We start from the raw sequence: 12805 nt of genomic DNA, 5'->3' as shown, positions 1-12805 counted from the left end.
CTTCCCATACTGTGGGGAAAGACCCGACCTAGGAGGCGGTTCAGATGGTGGTGACCAAAGGGCACGGCCCAGTTCACAGCACCATCATTCATAATAGCCCAAAGGTGGGAGCAACCCGGATGCCCATCCACGGACAAAGGGATGAATAAAGTATGGTCTCCTGTGCAGTGGAATATTATTCCACCATGAGAAAGAATGGAGTGTTGATACAAGCCTCAGTGTGGATGAAACTTGAAAACATTATGAAAGATGCCAGACCAAAAGGACCACTTCTTCTAAAACATTCCTGTGATACGTCCGGCACGGGGAAATCTCTCGAGTCGAAAGACAGATGAGTGTTTGCTCAAGGTTGAGAGGAACTGGGAGATTAGACAGGTGACAGTTAAAAGGTACAAGATTTCTTTTTGAGGTGATGAAAGTGCACTAAAATTATGGTAACGCTAAAAAACCATGGAATTGTGTGCTCTGAATGGGTGAATTGGTTCAGTTCAGTTCAGTCGCTCCGTTGTGTCCAGCTCTTTGCGACCCCGTGGACTGCAGCATGCCAGGCTTCCCTGTCCATCACCAACTCCGAATTCCCTGTCGTTGGACCATAAAGAAAGCTGAGTGCCAGAGAATTGATGCTTTTGAACTGTGGTGTTGGAGAAGACTCTTGAGAGTCCCTTGGACTGCAAGGAGATCAAACCAGTCAATCTTAAAGGAAATCAGTCCTGAATATTCATTGAAAGGACTGATGCTGAAGCTGAAGCTTCAATACTTGGGCCACCTGATGTGAAGAACTGACTCATTGGAAAAGATCCTGATGCTGGGCAAGATTGAAGGCAGGAGGAGAAGGGGATGACAGAGGATGAGATGGTTGGATGGCATCACTGACTCAATGGACATGAGTTTGAGCAAACTCCAGGAGTTGGTGATGGACAGCGAAACCTGGTGTGCTGCAGTCCATGGAGTCACAAAGAGTCAGACACAATTGAACAACTGAACTGAAGTGTCTTAGCCATCATGGCCATGATCGTTGATGTCAGTAATCTGTGTTTGTCCAAAGACATGTTAAATCTGGAAGTTTGGTGGTGTTAGTGTAGCATGCAGACAGACCCTAGGCATGTACCATCTGTTCTTGGAAAAAGATGTCTCTCTTACTAGCTGTGTGTTCTGGGCACTTTCCATTGACCTCTCTGGAATTTCTTCACCTGAAATACAGAGATAATAAAAGACTCTGTGTTGTGGGGTTGTTGTGAAAATAAACAGAGCTAATACTCTAAGAATAGTGTCTGATAATGGGAAGTACTGTGTACTGTTTATGAGACACACTTATGTACACTTTTGCATGTTGGGGTCCCCGAGAGGTGGCCTGTGGCATCACCAAACAGCACAGGTGAGAAAGAGAAACAGGCCCACAAGGGCATCAGGAAATAAAGTGCTGCAACCTACTTGGATCCCATCTTTAAGCTCGTACATTGCTTCTCTCCAGGTAAAGCTGGTTAGCATTGATGCAGCGGAAATAGCAGATGGCAACCCCTCTTTGGTTCTTGGGCTGATTTGGAACATAATCCTCTTCTTCCAGGTAAAATCACTTCTTTCCCATAACATACATCAGTCATCTCCGCCAATACAGGAGTGGGGCCCGGATCGTAGGAGACAGTGAGATTTCATTTCTGACAGATTTTTGCCTCTTCTCTTTCCTAGAAAAGAACCAGAGGAATCTTGGTTGCTAAAGATTTTGAGTCCCTGTGATTCTAAAAGTGATGTGAGCTCTGTTCTTCTCTTGGGACTTGAAGAGTTAAATATTTACTTGGAAAAGTAGTTTTCTTCTAAAGGGTTCCAAGAGCCAGGGAAATACTTCCAGCCAAAAATTGAACTAGGTAGAGTTACTCTCCTAACATGACAAGTGTTCATAAGAGATGGCTAGAAAGCCTCTACAAAGACAGCTCTAGGAAGAGGCATGTGTAACAGGGAGGCCTTGCAGCCTTCACACCCTCAGCATTTGTCTGAAAATGCAGATTTTATAGAAGAAGGACAGGGTCTGGGGCTCGAGTGTAAAGGGGTTACTTCGAGTTGTGCTCAAGTTCTTTCCCTGAATAGGAGGGAGTAAGCTGATAGTTCATCTTCTAAAATCCCCCTCTTTTGAAAGAGAAAATTATGGCTCACTATTTAATGGCCCTCCCAAGAGTAAAAATGATGTACACAGAGGTGGAGCCAGGTCAGGAGGCCCTCAGCAGCAGCTTCTGCCCAGAGCTAGACAGACTCCAGGAAGAGATGATTCTCCCTGCTAAGCATCCTTGCATGCAGCACAAGCCACACGAAACAGCCTGGCCATCATGAGTACTGACACACAACCCTCAGGAAGGAGTAATCAGTTCTGCGTGAGCTGATCCCTCCAGCCGGGGTCCAAGAGAGCCCATGCTGGGTCTGCCTCCTGGGTCTGAAATGTCATTTCCCTTCCAGATTAAAGAACTCACGGGCAACCTCAGCAGAAACTCTCCATCCTCCAGCCTGTCACCTGGCTCGGGGGGCACAGACTCAGACTCCTCCTTCCCACCCACACCCACCGCAGAGAGGAGCGTGGCAATCTCGGTGAAAGACCAGAGGAAAGCCATCAGGACGCTGTTGGCCTGGGTGCAGAGGAAAACGAGGAAGTAAGCCCCATGCCCTGCTCCCCAGCACCTTGCGCTGCTACCAGGCAGAGGGAGGAGGGCAGAGGAAGGGGGCATCACCGTGTATTCAGTTCTGTGTCCATTATATGCCTGGCGCCTCACGTAAACTCTCAGAACAGGGAATTCTGTCCTTTCTGTGTCTGCACACAAAACTATATTTGCTCAGTGTTTGGTTTGCAGAAATCTGATGAGAGAATTCGGATAGAAATCCAAGGGGCCTTCACCACTTTAAATCACTAAGTGGGGTTGGTCCTTGGATCCTAGTAACATGGACATGTTTATTATTATGGGTTTCCCAGGTGGTGCTAGTGGTAAAGAACCCACCTTTCAGTGGAGAAGACCATAAGAGATGCCGGTTCGATCCCTGGCTCAGGAAGATCCCTTGGAGGAGGGCATGGCAACCCGCTCCAGTATTCATGCATAGAGAATCCCACAGACAGAGGAGCCTGGTGGGCTACAGTTCATGGGGTCACAAAGAGTCGGACACGACTGAAGCAACTTAGCACGCTTATTATTAAGCTTCTGGGTATCTTTCAGGGTCTGTACCTACTTAAAAGCGAGTAGCAATCAAGGCTGCAACCTATCAGAGTCAGGTCTGGCCCTCCCAACACTGAGACAGGTGAACTGGAACCAAATCCTTGGACTTGTGTTTAATCCCTGCCAGATTGGGAAGACATGGTACATCAGTTTCCTCTCTAAGCTGCACCTATAAGATGGTGACTTACTACTCGCCCCCTTATGGGATAGTTGGGGTTAAATGAAATAAACTCTGTGAAAGCAGAGTACCAGCACTTCATAAGCACTTAGCACCAGATCCCATCTTCCCAGTATATGGAAATAAAATGTGGCAGGAAAAATAAAAGATGGGAGGGAGGTTAGATCTTGGGGGTTTTGATTAAGGGGTTGAACATGATAGAGTTGATTAATGTGAACAACCATTAAATGTTGTTTTAAAATAAATCAAAAGTGAGCTCATTGCCAGGAGTTAGGGTGCCTGTAATAGAGAGGAAGCGTATTTCAGGGGAGACAGTCTGTATGACCGCTGTGGCAGTGGTCACAGGAATGGGTGCTTGAGACAAAGCGTCCTGGCGCTTCTGCCACACCTGTGACAGTGAACCGATGAAACACTAGTACATGGCTTATAGCCCTGGCTCATCTGTGACTCGTAGCCCTGGACTCACATCCGTGTCTGGTTCTGATGACACTCGCCTCTAACACAAGACCCTGTGTTGAGGGAAGCAGATGATGTGTACCAAGGGCTCTTTGTACTGCTTTTGCAACTTCTTATGACTCTCCATAAATATCTAAATAAAAAGATATCTGTGTTTTTTTTAAGAGCGTTCAGTGACCCCAGTAGGGAAATTGGCAGCAGGAAGAGGGGCTCTCGAGGGATGGAGTCTAAAGGAAATTAATACAGGATGACCTCTCCTTGTCATTTCTAAAGTTGTAATTTTATTTCTACTAATCATGACATTAGCTAGCACTTACTGAGTGGCTTCTGTGGGGCACCTACATCACACATGGTCCACGTGGTACGGCCACTCTAGGGGCGGGTTCAACCTAATCCTTCCCCATGACAGCTCTGTTTTATACGTTTGAGTCTAAGAAGGTACGTGATCTGCCCAAGGCCACAGCGCTGGAAGCACAGAGGGGCAGCCGGGGTGTGAACATGAACTTTTTGGCTCTATTTTATGACACAACACACCCGTGTTTGCTACACTTCAAAGATCACTGATAAAAGGAATCATGTGTTAAATGAAGGATTTATGTATCTGGGAGGGGAACTCAAGTTCCTGTTATGTCTCCTTGTGCGACATAACCTTCCCGTTCGGTTTGTCCGGAAATGGAAACACGGATGGGGCAGTGCAGCTGTCCTGATACTCAGGGCCCGGGGCATCGTGTCCTCGCCAGGTCAGCAGCTCCCAGCCCCACTCGGAGGCCAGCGAGGCATCCCTGAGTCTGATTACCCACCTGCCCTGCGGCTGCTGCTTTCCCTTCAGGTATGGCGTGGCGGTGCAGGACTTTGCAGGCAGCTGGCGGAGCGGGCTGGCTTTCCTGGCTGTGATCAAGGCCATCGACCCCAGCCTGGTGGACATGAAGCAGGCGCTGGAAGACTCCATGCGGGAGAATCTGGAGAAGGCTTTCAGCATCGCTCACGATGCCCTTCACATCCCCAGGCTCCTGGAGCCAGAAGGTAGCCGTGGTCCTCTCTTTCCTCATAACTCATTTTTAACCTGTAACACCTTCTGTCCACATGGAAATTCTGGAGAATACAGAAACATCCAACGAAGTCATTTTTATATCTCCTATATTCCTGCCACTGACATCATTTCCCCACTGTTTTTCCTTATATCTCCATACAATTTTTTAACATAATTGGGATCATTCAGTGTATGTATGACTTTGTCCCTTCCTTTTTTTTTTTTTAAGGCTTTTAGAACTTTTTTTATTGTGAAATATAACACGCATGTAGAAAAATGCATGAAACAAACATGCATTTTTGTGATTCTGTGATAATCACATGTGAACATCTGCGTAGCTACCAACCAAGTTCACAGCCTGCAGCCCCCTGTGCTTCTTTTCATTGCTACCCATTTTGCTGTTTAATTGTCAAGACGTCTCATATCATTTTGATTTTTTTATGTCCCACCTCTACTACTTTCTTTTGTATTAAACAAGCATTTCTACTTAAAAAAAAAGTTTTTTTAAAAAAAGCCTTTATTTTGTACTGGTTAGCAAATAATTAACCAGTACAAAATAAAGGTTTTTTTTAAAAAAACTTTTTTTTTTTTTTAAAGTAGAAATGCTTGTTTAATACAAAAGAAAGTAGTAGCGGTGGAACATAAAAAAATCAAAATGATATGAGACGTCTTGACACTTAAACAGCAAAATGGGTAGCAATGGAAAGAAGCACAGGGAGCTTCAGGCTGTGAACTTGGTTGGTAGCTACGCAGATCACTTTCACTTTCCACTTTCATGCATTGGAGAAGGAAATGGCAACCCACTCCAGTGTTCTTGCCAGGAGAATCCCAGGGACGGGGGAGCCTGGTGGGCTGCCATCCATGGGGTCGCACAGGGTCGGACATGACTGAAGCGACTTAGCAGCAGCAGCAGCAGCAAATAATTAACAAATAATACTGTGATAGTTTCACCTGCACACAGCAAAGGGACTCAGCCATACATATACATGTATCCATTCTTCCCCAAACTCCCCTCCCATCCAGGATACCACATAACGTGTATCTTCCTTTTTTTAACCTAAACATTATAATTGTGATGTAAATATTTTTCATGCTGCTAGGATGTCTTCATTATGTTTTTATTGGCTGCATAATGGTCCATCTAGTGGGCATACCAAAGTGTACTTAACTCTTTACCACTGGTAGATGTTCAGGTTGTTTTGGAATGGTCTTGTATGCTGCTAAGTTGCTTCAGTCGTGTCTGACTCTGTGCGACACCATAGACGGCAGCCCACCAGGCCCCCGGCATCCCTGGGATTTTCCAGGCAAGAGTACTGGAGTGGGATGCCGTTGCCTTCTCCGTAGTCTTGTATATAATGCTGCAATGGACATCTTATTAGATAAAGTTCAGTGTGCATCTCAGATTATTTCCTCCAGGGCCACGTCCCATCTGTGGAATGATGCAGCTAGAAAGTACACGCCTTTTTAAGGCACTTGGTTATCTCTATCAAATCATATTCCACATGGGTCAGGCTTATTTAGGATTCTCTCTGGCAGTGTGTAAGGGTCTCAGCTCAACAGACTCACTGATGGGATGGGCCGTGAACTGGCCACTCACAGGGAGGGACTTGGCCAGCCGGGAATAACAGAATCTTGGGTGCAGGGAGTCTTGGATGCTCCATCCCAGCTTCTCTGCTCATCAGCCAAGTGTGAGGCTTTACTACTCAAATAATCCTCCTTCACTTAAAGGGCTTAAATTTCCTGACATGTGAAATAAAGAGAAAAAACCTCCCTGGTCTGTGGGATCCTTCACCATCAAGCATCCCAAGATCCCATGTGAAAACTCTGTTCTTGTTGTGGGAATGTGAACTGGTTCAGCTCTTATGGAAAACTTCATGGAGAGCCCTCAAAAAATAAAAAAAGACAATTGTGTGATCCAGCAAACTCTCTGTTGTTGTTCAGTCACTCAGTCATGTCTGACTCTTTGCAACCCCATTGACTGCAGCACGCCAGGCTTCCCTGTCCCTTGGTGTCTCCCAGAGTTTGCCCAAGTTCGTATCCATTGAGTCATGAACATGACTATCCAACCATCTCTTCCTCTGTCACCCCCTTCTCCTCTGCCCCTCAATCTTCCCCAGCATCAGGGCCTTTTCCAGTGAGTAGGCTGTTTGCATCAGGTGGCCAAACTATTGGCAAACCTTCTACTGAACATATATTCAAAGGAAATTAAATTTAAAGGAAACAAGCTTGTGAATTCCCTGGTGGTCCAATGGTTAAGACTTGGTGCTTTCCCTGCTGTGGACCAGAGTTCAGTCCCTGGTCAGGGAACTAAAATCCCATAAGCTGCACAGTGCAGCGAAAAAGACCCCAGAAAACCCCCAAAACAAACAAAATAAACAAAACCAAAGGAAAGGAAATTGCAGTCTTGAAGAAATATCTGCACACTGGTGTTCATCGCAGCATTATTCACAGTAGCTAAACTGTGAATAAAGCATAGTAGCAACCTAAGTGTCCATTAGTGGATGAATAGATAAGGAAAATGCCATGTATATACAATGAGATATCATTCAGCCATGAAAAGAAGGAAATTCTGTCATTTGTAACAACACAAATGAACCTGGAGGACATTACGCTGAAATAGGCCAATCACAGAAAAATACTACATGATCTCACTTATATGTGGAACCTAAAAAAGTCAAACTCATAGAACCAGAGAGTATGATGATGGTTACCAGGAGCTGGGGGTTGGCAGTGGAAAAAGTAGAGAAATGTACAAACTCTCGTAAGTTCTGGAGAAGTCTAACATACAATATAGTAACTATAGTTAATAACACTGTATTGTCTACCAGAAATTTGCTAAAAGAGTAGATCTTAAGTTTTCTTAGCACATCAAAATAAAGTAACTGTGTGAGATGATAGATGTGTAAATTAACTTAATTGTGAGAATCATTTCACAATGTCTGTGTATGTCAGACTATCATATTGTATGCCTTAAATATATACAATTTTCATTTGTCAATTATACCTCGATAAAGCTGGAAAAAATTTAAAAATTAAAAAAAATGTAAAAATAAATAAAATACAACCTGTGTTTTACATGTCCTTCTAACTCCTCTGTTTCTCTTAACAGACATCATGGTTGACACACCAGATGAGCAGTCCATCGTGACTTACGTGGCTCAGTTTCTAGAACATTTCCCGGAGTTGGAAGCTGTATGTCTGTTTTCCTTACCTATAATTCAGAAACTGTACATTTCCATCATGAGATGATGAGTTCTGACCATGAGATGAAGCTGGTGTTTGAGCTGTGTGGCTACTGTAATAACTGAATCTCGATCTCATGTGCCTTGCCACATTTTCATTTCAAAATCATAGCTAACGTATGCACTGGTAAAAAGCAGAATGGAAAGTCAGGCACACCTCTCACAAACCTCTCCCCATCCCAAACTTTTAAGATGCCCGCTTGTTATATGAATCAGCGACTTGATTTTCTAGATGTCAGATGGGACATTTTAGCAGTCTACCAGATTTTATCAGAGTGTGAAAAATTTTAAAGACAATGACCAAGCACATGTTTTTAATTTTTAGAATCTGAGCATACTTGGTGACTGATTATTTGGAGCAAAATCAGACCTTTTAGAAGTTGTCAAGACTCTGTTGAACCTCCAGCCAACCCATCCACAAGCCTAGGATTATAGTAATAATTATCACAACAGTAACAACAGTCCTTTATTGACTTTATTGGAAAATTACTTTATTGGAACACCCATGGCTGGCTCAGGGAAGCTTAACGGTCAATGAGATGGATGAGGTCCCTGACCTTCTGTAGCTTTGTTCTAACAGAGAAAACAGGTGGTAAATCAACAAACACATTATTGTTTCAAGTAGTTAGAAATACTAGACTCCCCTCCGCCCCGCCAAAAAAAAAAAAAAAAATCGTACAGAACTAATATTCACAGGAGGGACAGGCTGCGCTTTTAGCCGGAGGCTTGTCAGGTCAGCATCCTGTGTGTCTCTGGGCTGACTGCCACCCCTGCAGTCCCACTTGACTCTGTATCATGATTTTCATTTTGTAGAAGAGAAAACGGATGCTCAAAGAGGCTTAAAGACCTCTCCAGGGTTGCCCAGCTGCCAAGTGCAGAGCTGGGGTTTGATCTCAGTTCTCTGTGGTTCCAAAGCTCAGGCATTTAGATTCCTTACAACATATGGCTAAAACTGAGACCCCATTGTGCGCAACTCAGAAGAGCCAGGCTGGATCCTCTCCAGGCTCCCTACGTGTGTGTTTCCCATCTGTTTCTGGGCCACAGATCACTTCCCAGGGTGCTTTAGAAGCAGGCATTCCATGGGCTGGAATGTCAGCTCTGCCACTTGAAGCTTTGTGGCCTTGAGCTGTTTAGTTAATCTCTCTGATACCTGTCTGTATGAGATGCCATCTGTAAAATGGAAATATGACCCACATTTTCAGGGTTATGTGAAGAGTAAATAGATATGTAAAGTCCTGTTGGCACAACAGTTGATGCTCAAAAAATGGTGATATTAATGTCATTCTTTAATTTAATCTTCATTATGAAATTTGGAAATACTAGGGACCGGGGCTTTTATTAGTCCTGAGCTCTTCAACCTAGGCAGAGTTTGAAATCAACTAAAATTTATGATGTGTGTGTGAGTCAAGGTCATAGCTTGGATTCAGCAAATCTGACACTTGAATCTCCCCAGTGCTGGGGTCAGAGACTGGGGCTGGGGAAGGAGGAGTCAAGCAAGATAGAACACATGGGGAAAGTCCCCCTGACCCACACAGCACAGGGCATCCCCTAAGAACGGTCTGTTTGCATCCCTAGGGGATACAGATGAGGCATCCCAGCTGATCCAGACTCCTGTCGAACTGTTGTTTTTTTAAGTTTAGTAATTCAGCTGACTGTAGTACACTTTAATAAATATTCATTAAGCCCTGGTCGTGTGCCAGACACTGTGCCTGGCATTATGCCCTGACATATGGTTTACTTGGGTAAATGTACCATATGCATTTGAAAAAACGTGTCCTGTACAGTGAAAGCGTCAGTAGTCAATTAGGCTGAGTTGGTTAATATGCTGTTCTAATACTCTAGAGAAGTGCCCTTTTTTTCTTTTCTTTTCCTATCAATGAGTGTGAGGGAGAAAAGTTAAAAACCTCTGACTTATGATTGTGACTTTATTGTTCTTAGTTCTGTCAGATTTTGCTTTGTGTGTGTGGAAGCTATGCCATAAATGCATATACATTAAGGATTGTTGTTTCTCTTTGAGGTCATCATTTTATTTTTGTTTTGTTTCATCATGGAGTAAATTTGATAGGAATATAGGAGCTATCATAAGTTAGTATTTGTATGATTTATCATTTTCTATTAATATCTTTCTCCTTTCAGTGTAGGTGTGCTTATATTTAAAGAATGTTTCTTGTAAAAATACCTTAGTGTTGGGTCTTGTTTTTTATCCATTTTGACAAGAATTATTAGCGTGTCACTTTATTAGTGTATTTTTTGCCCATTTACATAGATGTAATCTACCATCTTATTGTTGTTTTCCACTGGTCCTGTCTGTTTTATGCTGCTTTATTCTTCCTTTCTCATTTTTTTTGGATTGTTCAATTGTTTTTTGGTTTCCATTTTGTCTCGTCTGTTGGCTTTTTAGCCACATCTGTTTATCTCTTTAGTAGTTTTCCCTAGGGATTATAATACTCATCTTGAACATACCTCAATCTACCTTGGATTACTATTAGGTAACTTTTATTTTTTAATTTGGCTGCCTCAGGATCTTCCCTGCATCACAGGGGATCCTTTGTGGTGCACGGACTCTAATGGTGATGTGTAGGCTCAGTAGTTGTGGCACACGGGCTCTCTAGTTGTGGCACACGGGCTCTCTAGTTGTGGCACACGGGCTCCAGAGCACACGGGCTCAGTAGTTGTGGCTTGCACGCTTAGCTGCCCCTCAGCCTGTGGGATCTTAGTTGCCTGACCAGGGATTGAACTCACATCTCCTGCATTGCAAGGCAGATTCTTAACCTCTGGATCCCCAGAGAAGTCCCTCATTGTACAATTTTAAATAGGTACATATTTTATATATTTTTGAATATGCAGCTATTTGATTCCACTCACTTTTCTTCTCCCTTCCTTTTGCTATTATTGTCATTTGCTTTGCTTCTGTATACTTTAATTTGCCATGGTTTGTTATTATTTTTGCTGTAAGCAGGAGACTTTTTAAGAAAACTTTTAAGATCATCTTTTATATCAGTTATACATTTACCGTTTTAAGTACTTCTCATTCCCCTATTCCAGATCCAGGCTTTCGTCTGTGATTGTTTCTTTTTAGCCTGAAGAATGACCTTTGTGTTTCTTGAGGTGTAGGTTAAACGGTTGTTTTATGGTCTTTATGCTAATTCTAACCCTGGGTTATCTTTGGGTCTGCTTCTAATGACTAATGTTTCTCTTGATTATGGATCTCTTTGTTTGCTTCTTTGTATCTTTTTTTAAATTTTATTAATAATTTATTGTCAGTAAGAGAGACTGGTTAATGGTAGTTTTCGGTAAAAACCTTTACAAGACCTTGCATCACAAATATACAGACACTATAAAAATTGTGTCTGGTGGTTTGGGTTCTAAACGATTCTGCAGAAGGTCCTCATTACACTTTCCAATAATGAAAAATGTTTATAATCCTAAAATACAGCAACCCACTTATTTAAGACATGTTCATGGATCAGACCTGTCCTCATCCTATGTACAGCTGGAAATGAATGACTATACTGAAATGTATGAATGAAATGTCCTACTTCAGTTGAAAAGGACAGAGAGTGAAACCCTGGTTATATTAAGAAAAAAAAATCAGGGTGCTAGGTAACTTTAATTTTATGCCATATCTGATATGTGATGAGGTACATGATATTTCCCCCACCCCCAGAGAATGTAACCCTTTCCCAAACAAGGACCTATGACCAGGAGCTGACCATTTTGACCTTCTCAGAACTTGATAAGGACTCTGTTGCAGTTTTATTTAATTTCAGCTCTCTGATTTCAACTAGTTTTAGAATGAGACCAATCCACTCTCCCCACCAGTACATTGGGAGCCAAGCACTGCAGAACCACCAAGATTGCTCTCTACTTTCAGCCCTGCTCTCAGCTGCATCTTTTTTTAAAATTGAAATATAATTGCTTTACAATGTTGTGTTAGTTTCTCTTATACAGCAAAGTGATTCAGTTATATATGTATATGGATCTCTGTACATACATATTCTTTAAATTCTTTGCCATTATGGTTTATTACAAGATACTATAGTTCCCTATATTAAGTGCTATAAAGTAGATCCTGTTGCTTATCTGTTTTATCTATTTTATATATAGTAGTTTGTATCTGCTAGTGCTAAATTCCTAATTTATCCCTCCCCCACTTCCCTCTTTGGAAACCACGAGTTTGTTTTCTGTGGCCGTGGGTCTGTTTCTGATTTGTAAATAAGTCCGTTTATGTAACATTTGAGATTACACATATAAGTGGTATCACATGGTATTTGCCTTTCTCTGCCTTTGCTTAATATGATAATGTCTAGGTCCATTCCTGTTGCTGCAAATAGCATTATGTCATTTGTTTATATGGCTAAGTAGTATTCCATTGTATAGATGTACCACGTCTTCTTTATCCATTCATCTGTCTATGGACACTTAGGTTGCTTCTGTGTCTTGGCTTCTGTAAATAGTTCAGCCGCACCGTGCTTAACAGGAGTCCCTGTGTGGGAAAACTAGTATATGAACAGAAGTGGTTTTTCGTGTTTGAGGCCCTTCCGGATTCAATGTCTCACACCAGCCCGACAATCAGTAAAGATTTAGCTGCTCTTTCCTTATCTTAGGTGGGTTCACTTCTCATCCGTACCCAGACTAGGCAGTGGCCCACAGGTATGAGGTTGCCGATAATCTCCTCGCTTAGAAAGGGCCCATCCTTCTCCAGAGT

General features: G+C 42.8%; 1 protein-coding gene across 5 annotated transcripts in view; it reads left to right on the top strand.

Moving 5' to 3' along the window:
• Window positions 1-12805, top strand: part of CLMN (calmin) — a 121760-nt gene that overhangs the window by 85393 nt on the left and 23562 nt on the right. For all 5 annotated transcript variants that reach the window (XM_061395238.1, XM_061395237.1, XM_061395239.1 and 2 more), the window contains exons 5-8: window positions 1472-1564; window positions 2446-2636; window positions 4655-4848; window positions 7965-8047. In XM_061395238.1, the coding sequence (XP_061251222.1) occupies window positions 1472-1564; window positions 2446-2636; window positions 4655-4848; window positions 7965-8047 (561 nt within the window). The remainder of the gene's footprint in view (window positions 1-1471; window positions 1565-2445; window positions 2637-4654; window positions 4849-7964; window positions 8048-12805) is intronic.

The sequence above is a fragment of the Bos javanicus genome, chromosome 21, assembly GCF_032452875.1.
Source record: "Bos javanicus breed banteng chromosome 21, ARS-OSU_banteng_1.0, whole genome shotgun sequence".
Lineage (NCBI taxonomy): Eukaryota > Metazoa > Chordata > Mammalia > Artiodactyla > Bovidae > Bos > Bos javanicus.
Note: the sequence above shows the minus strand (reverse complement) of the source record. Positions and strands in the feature narration are given on the sequence as shown.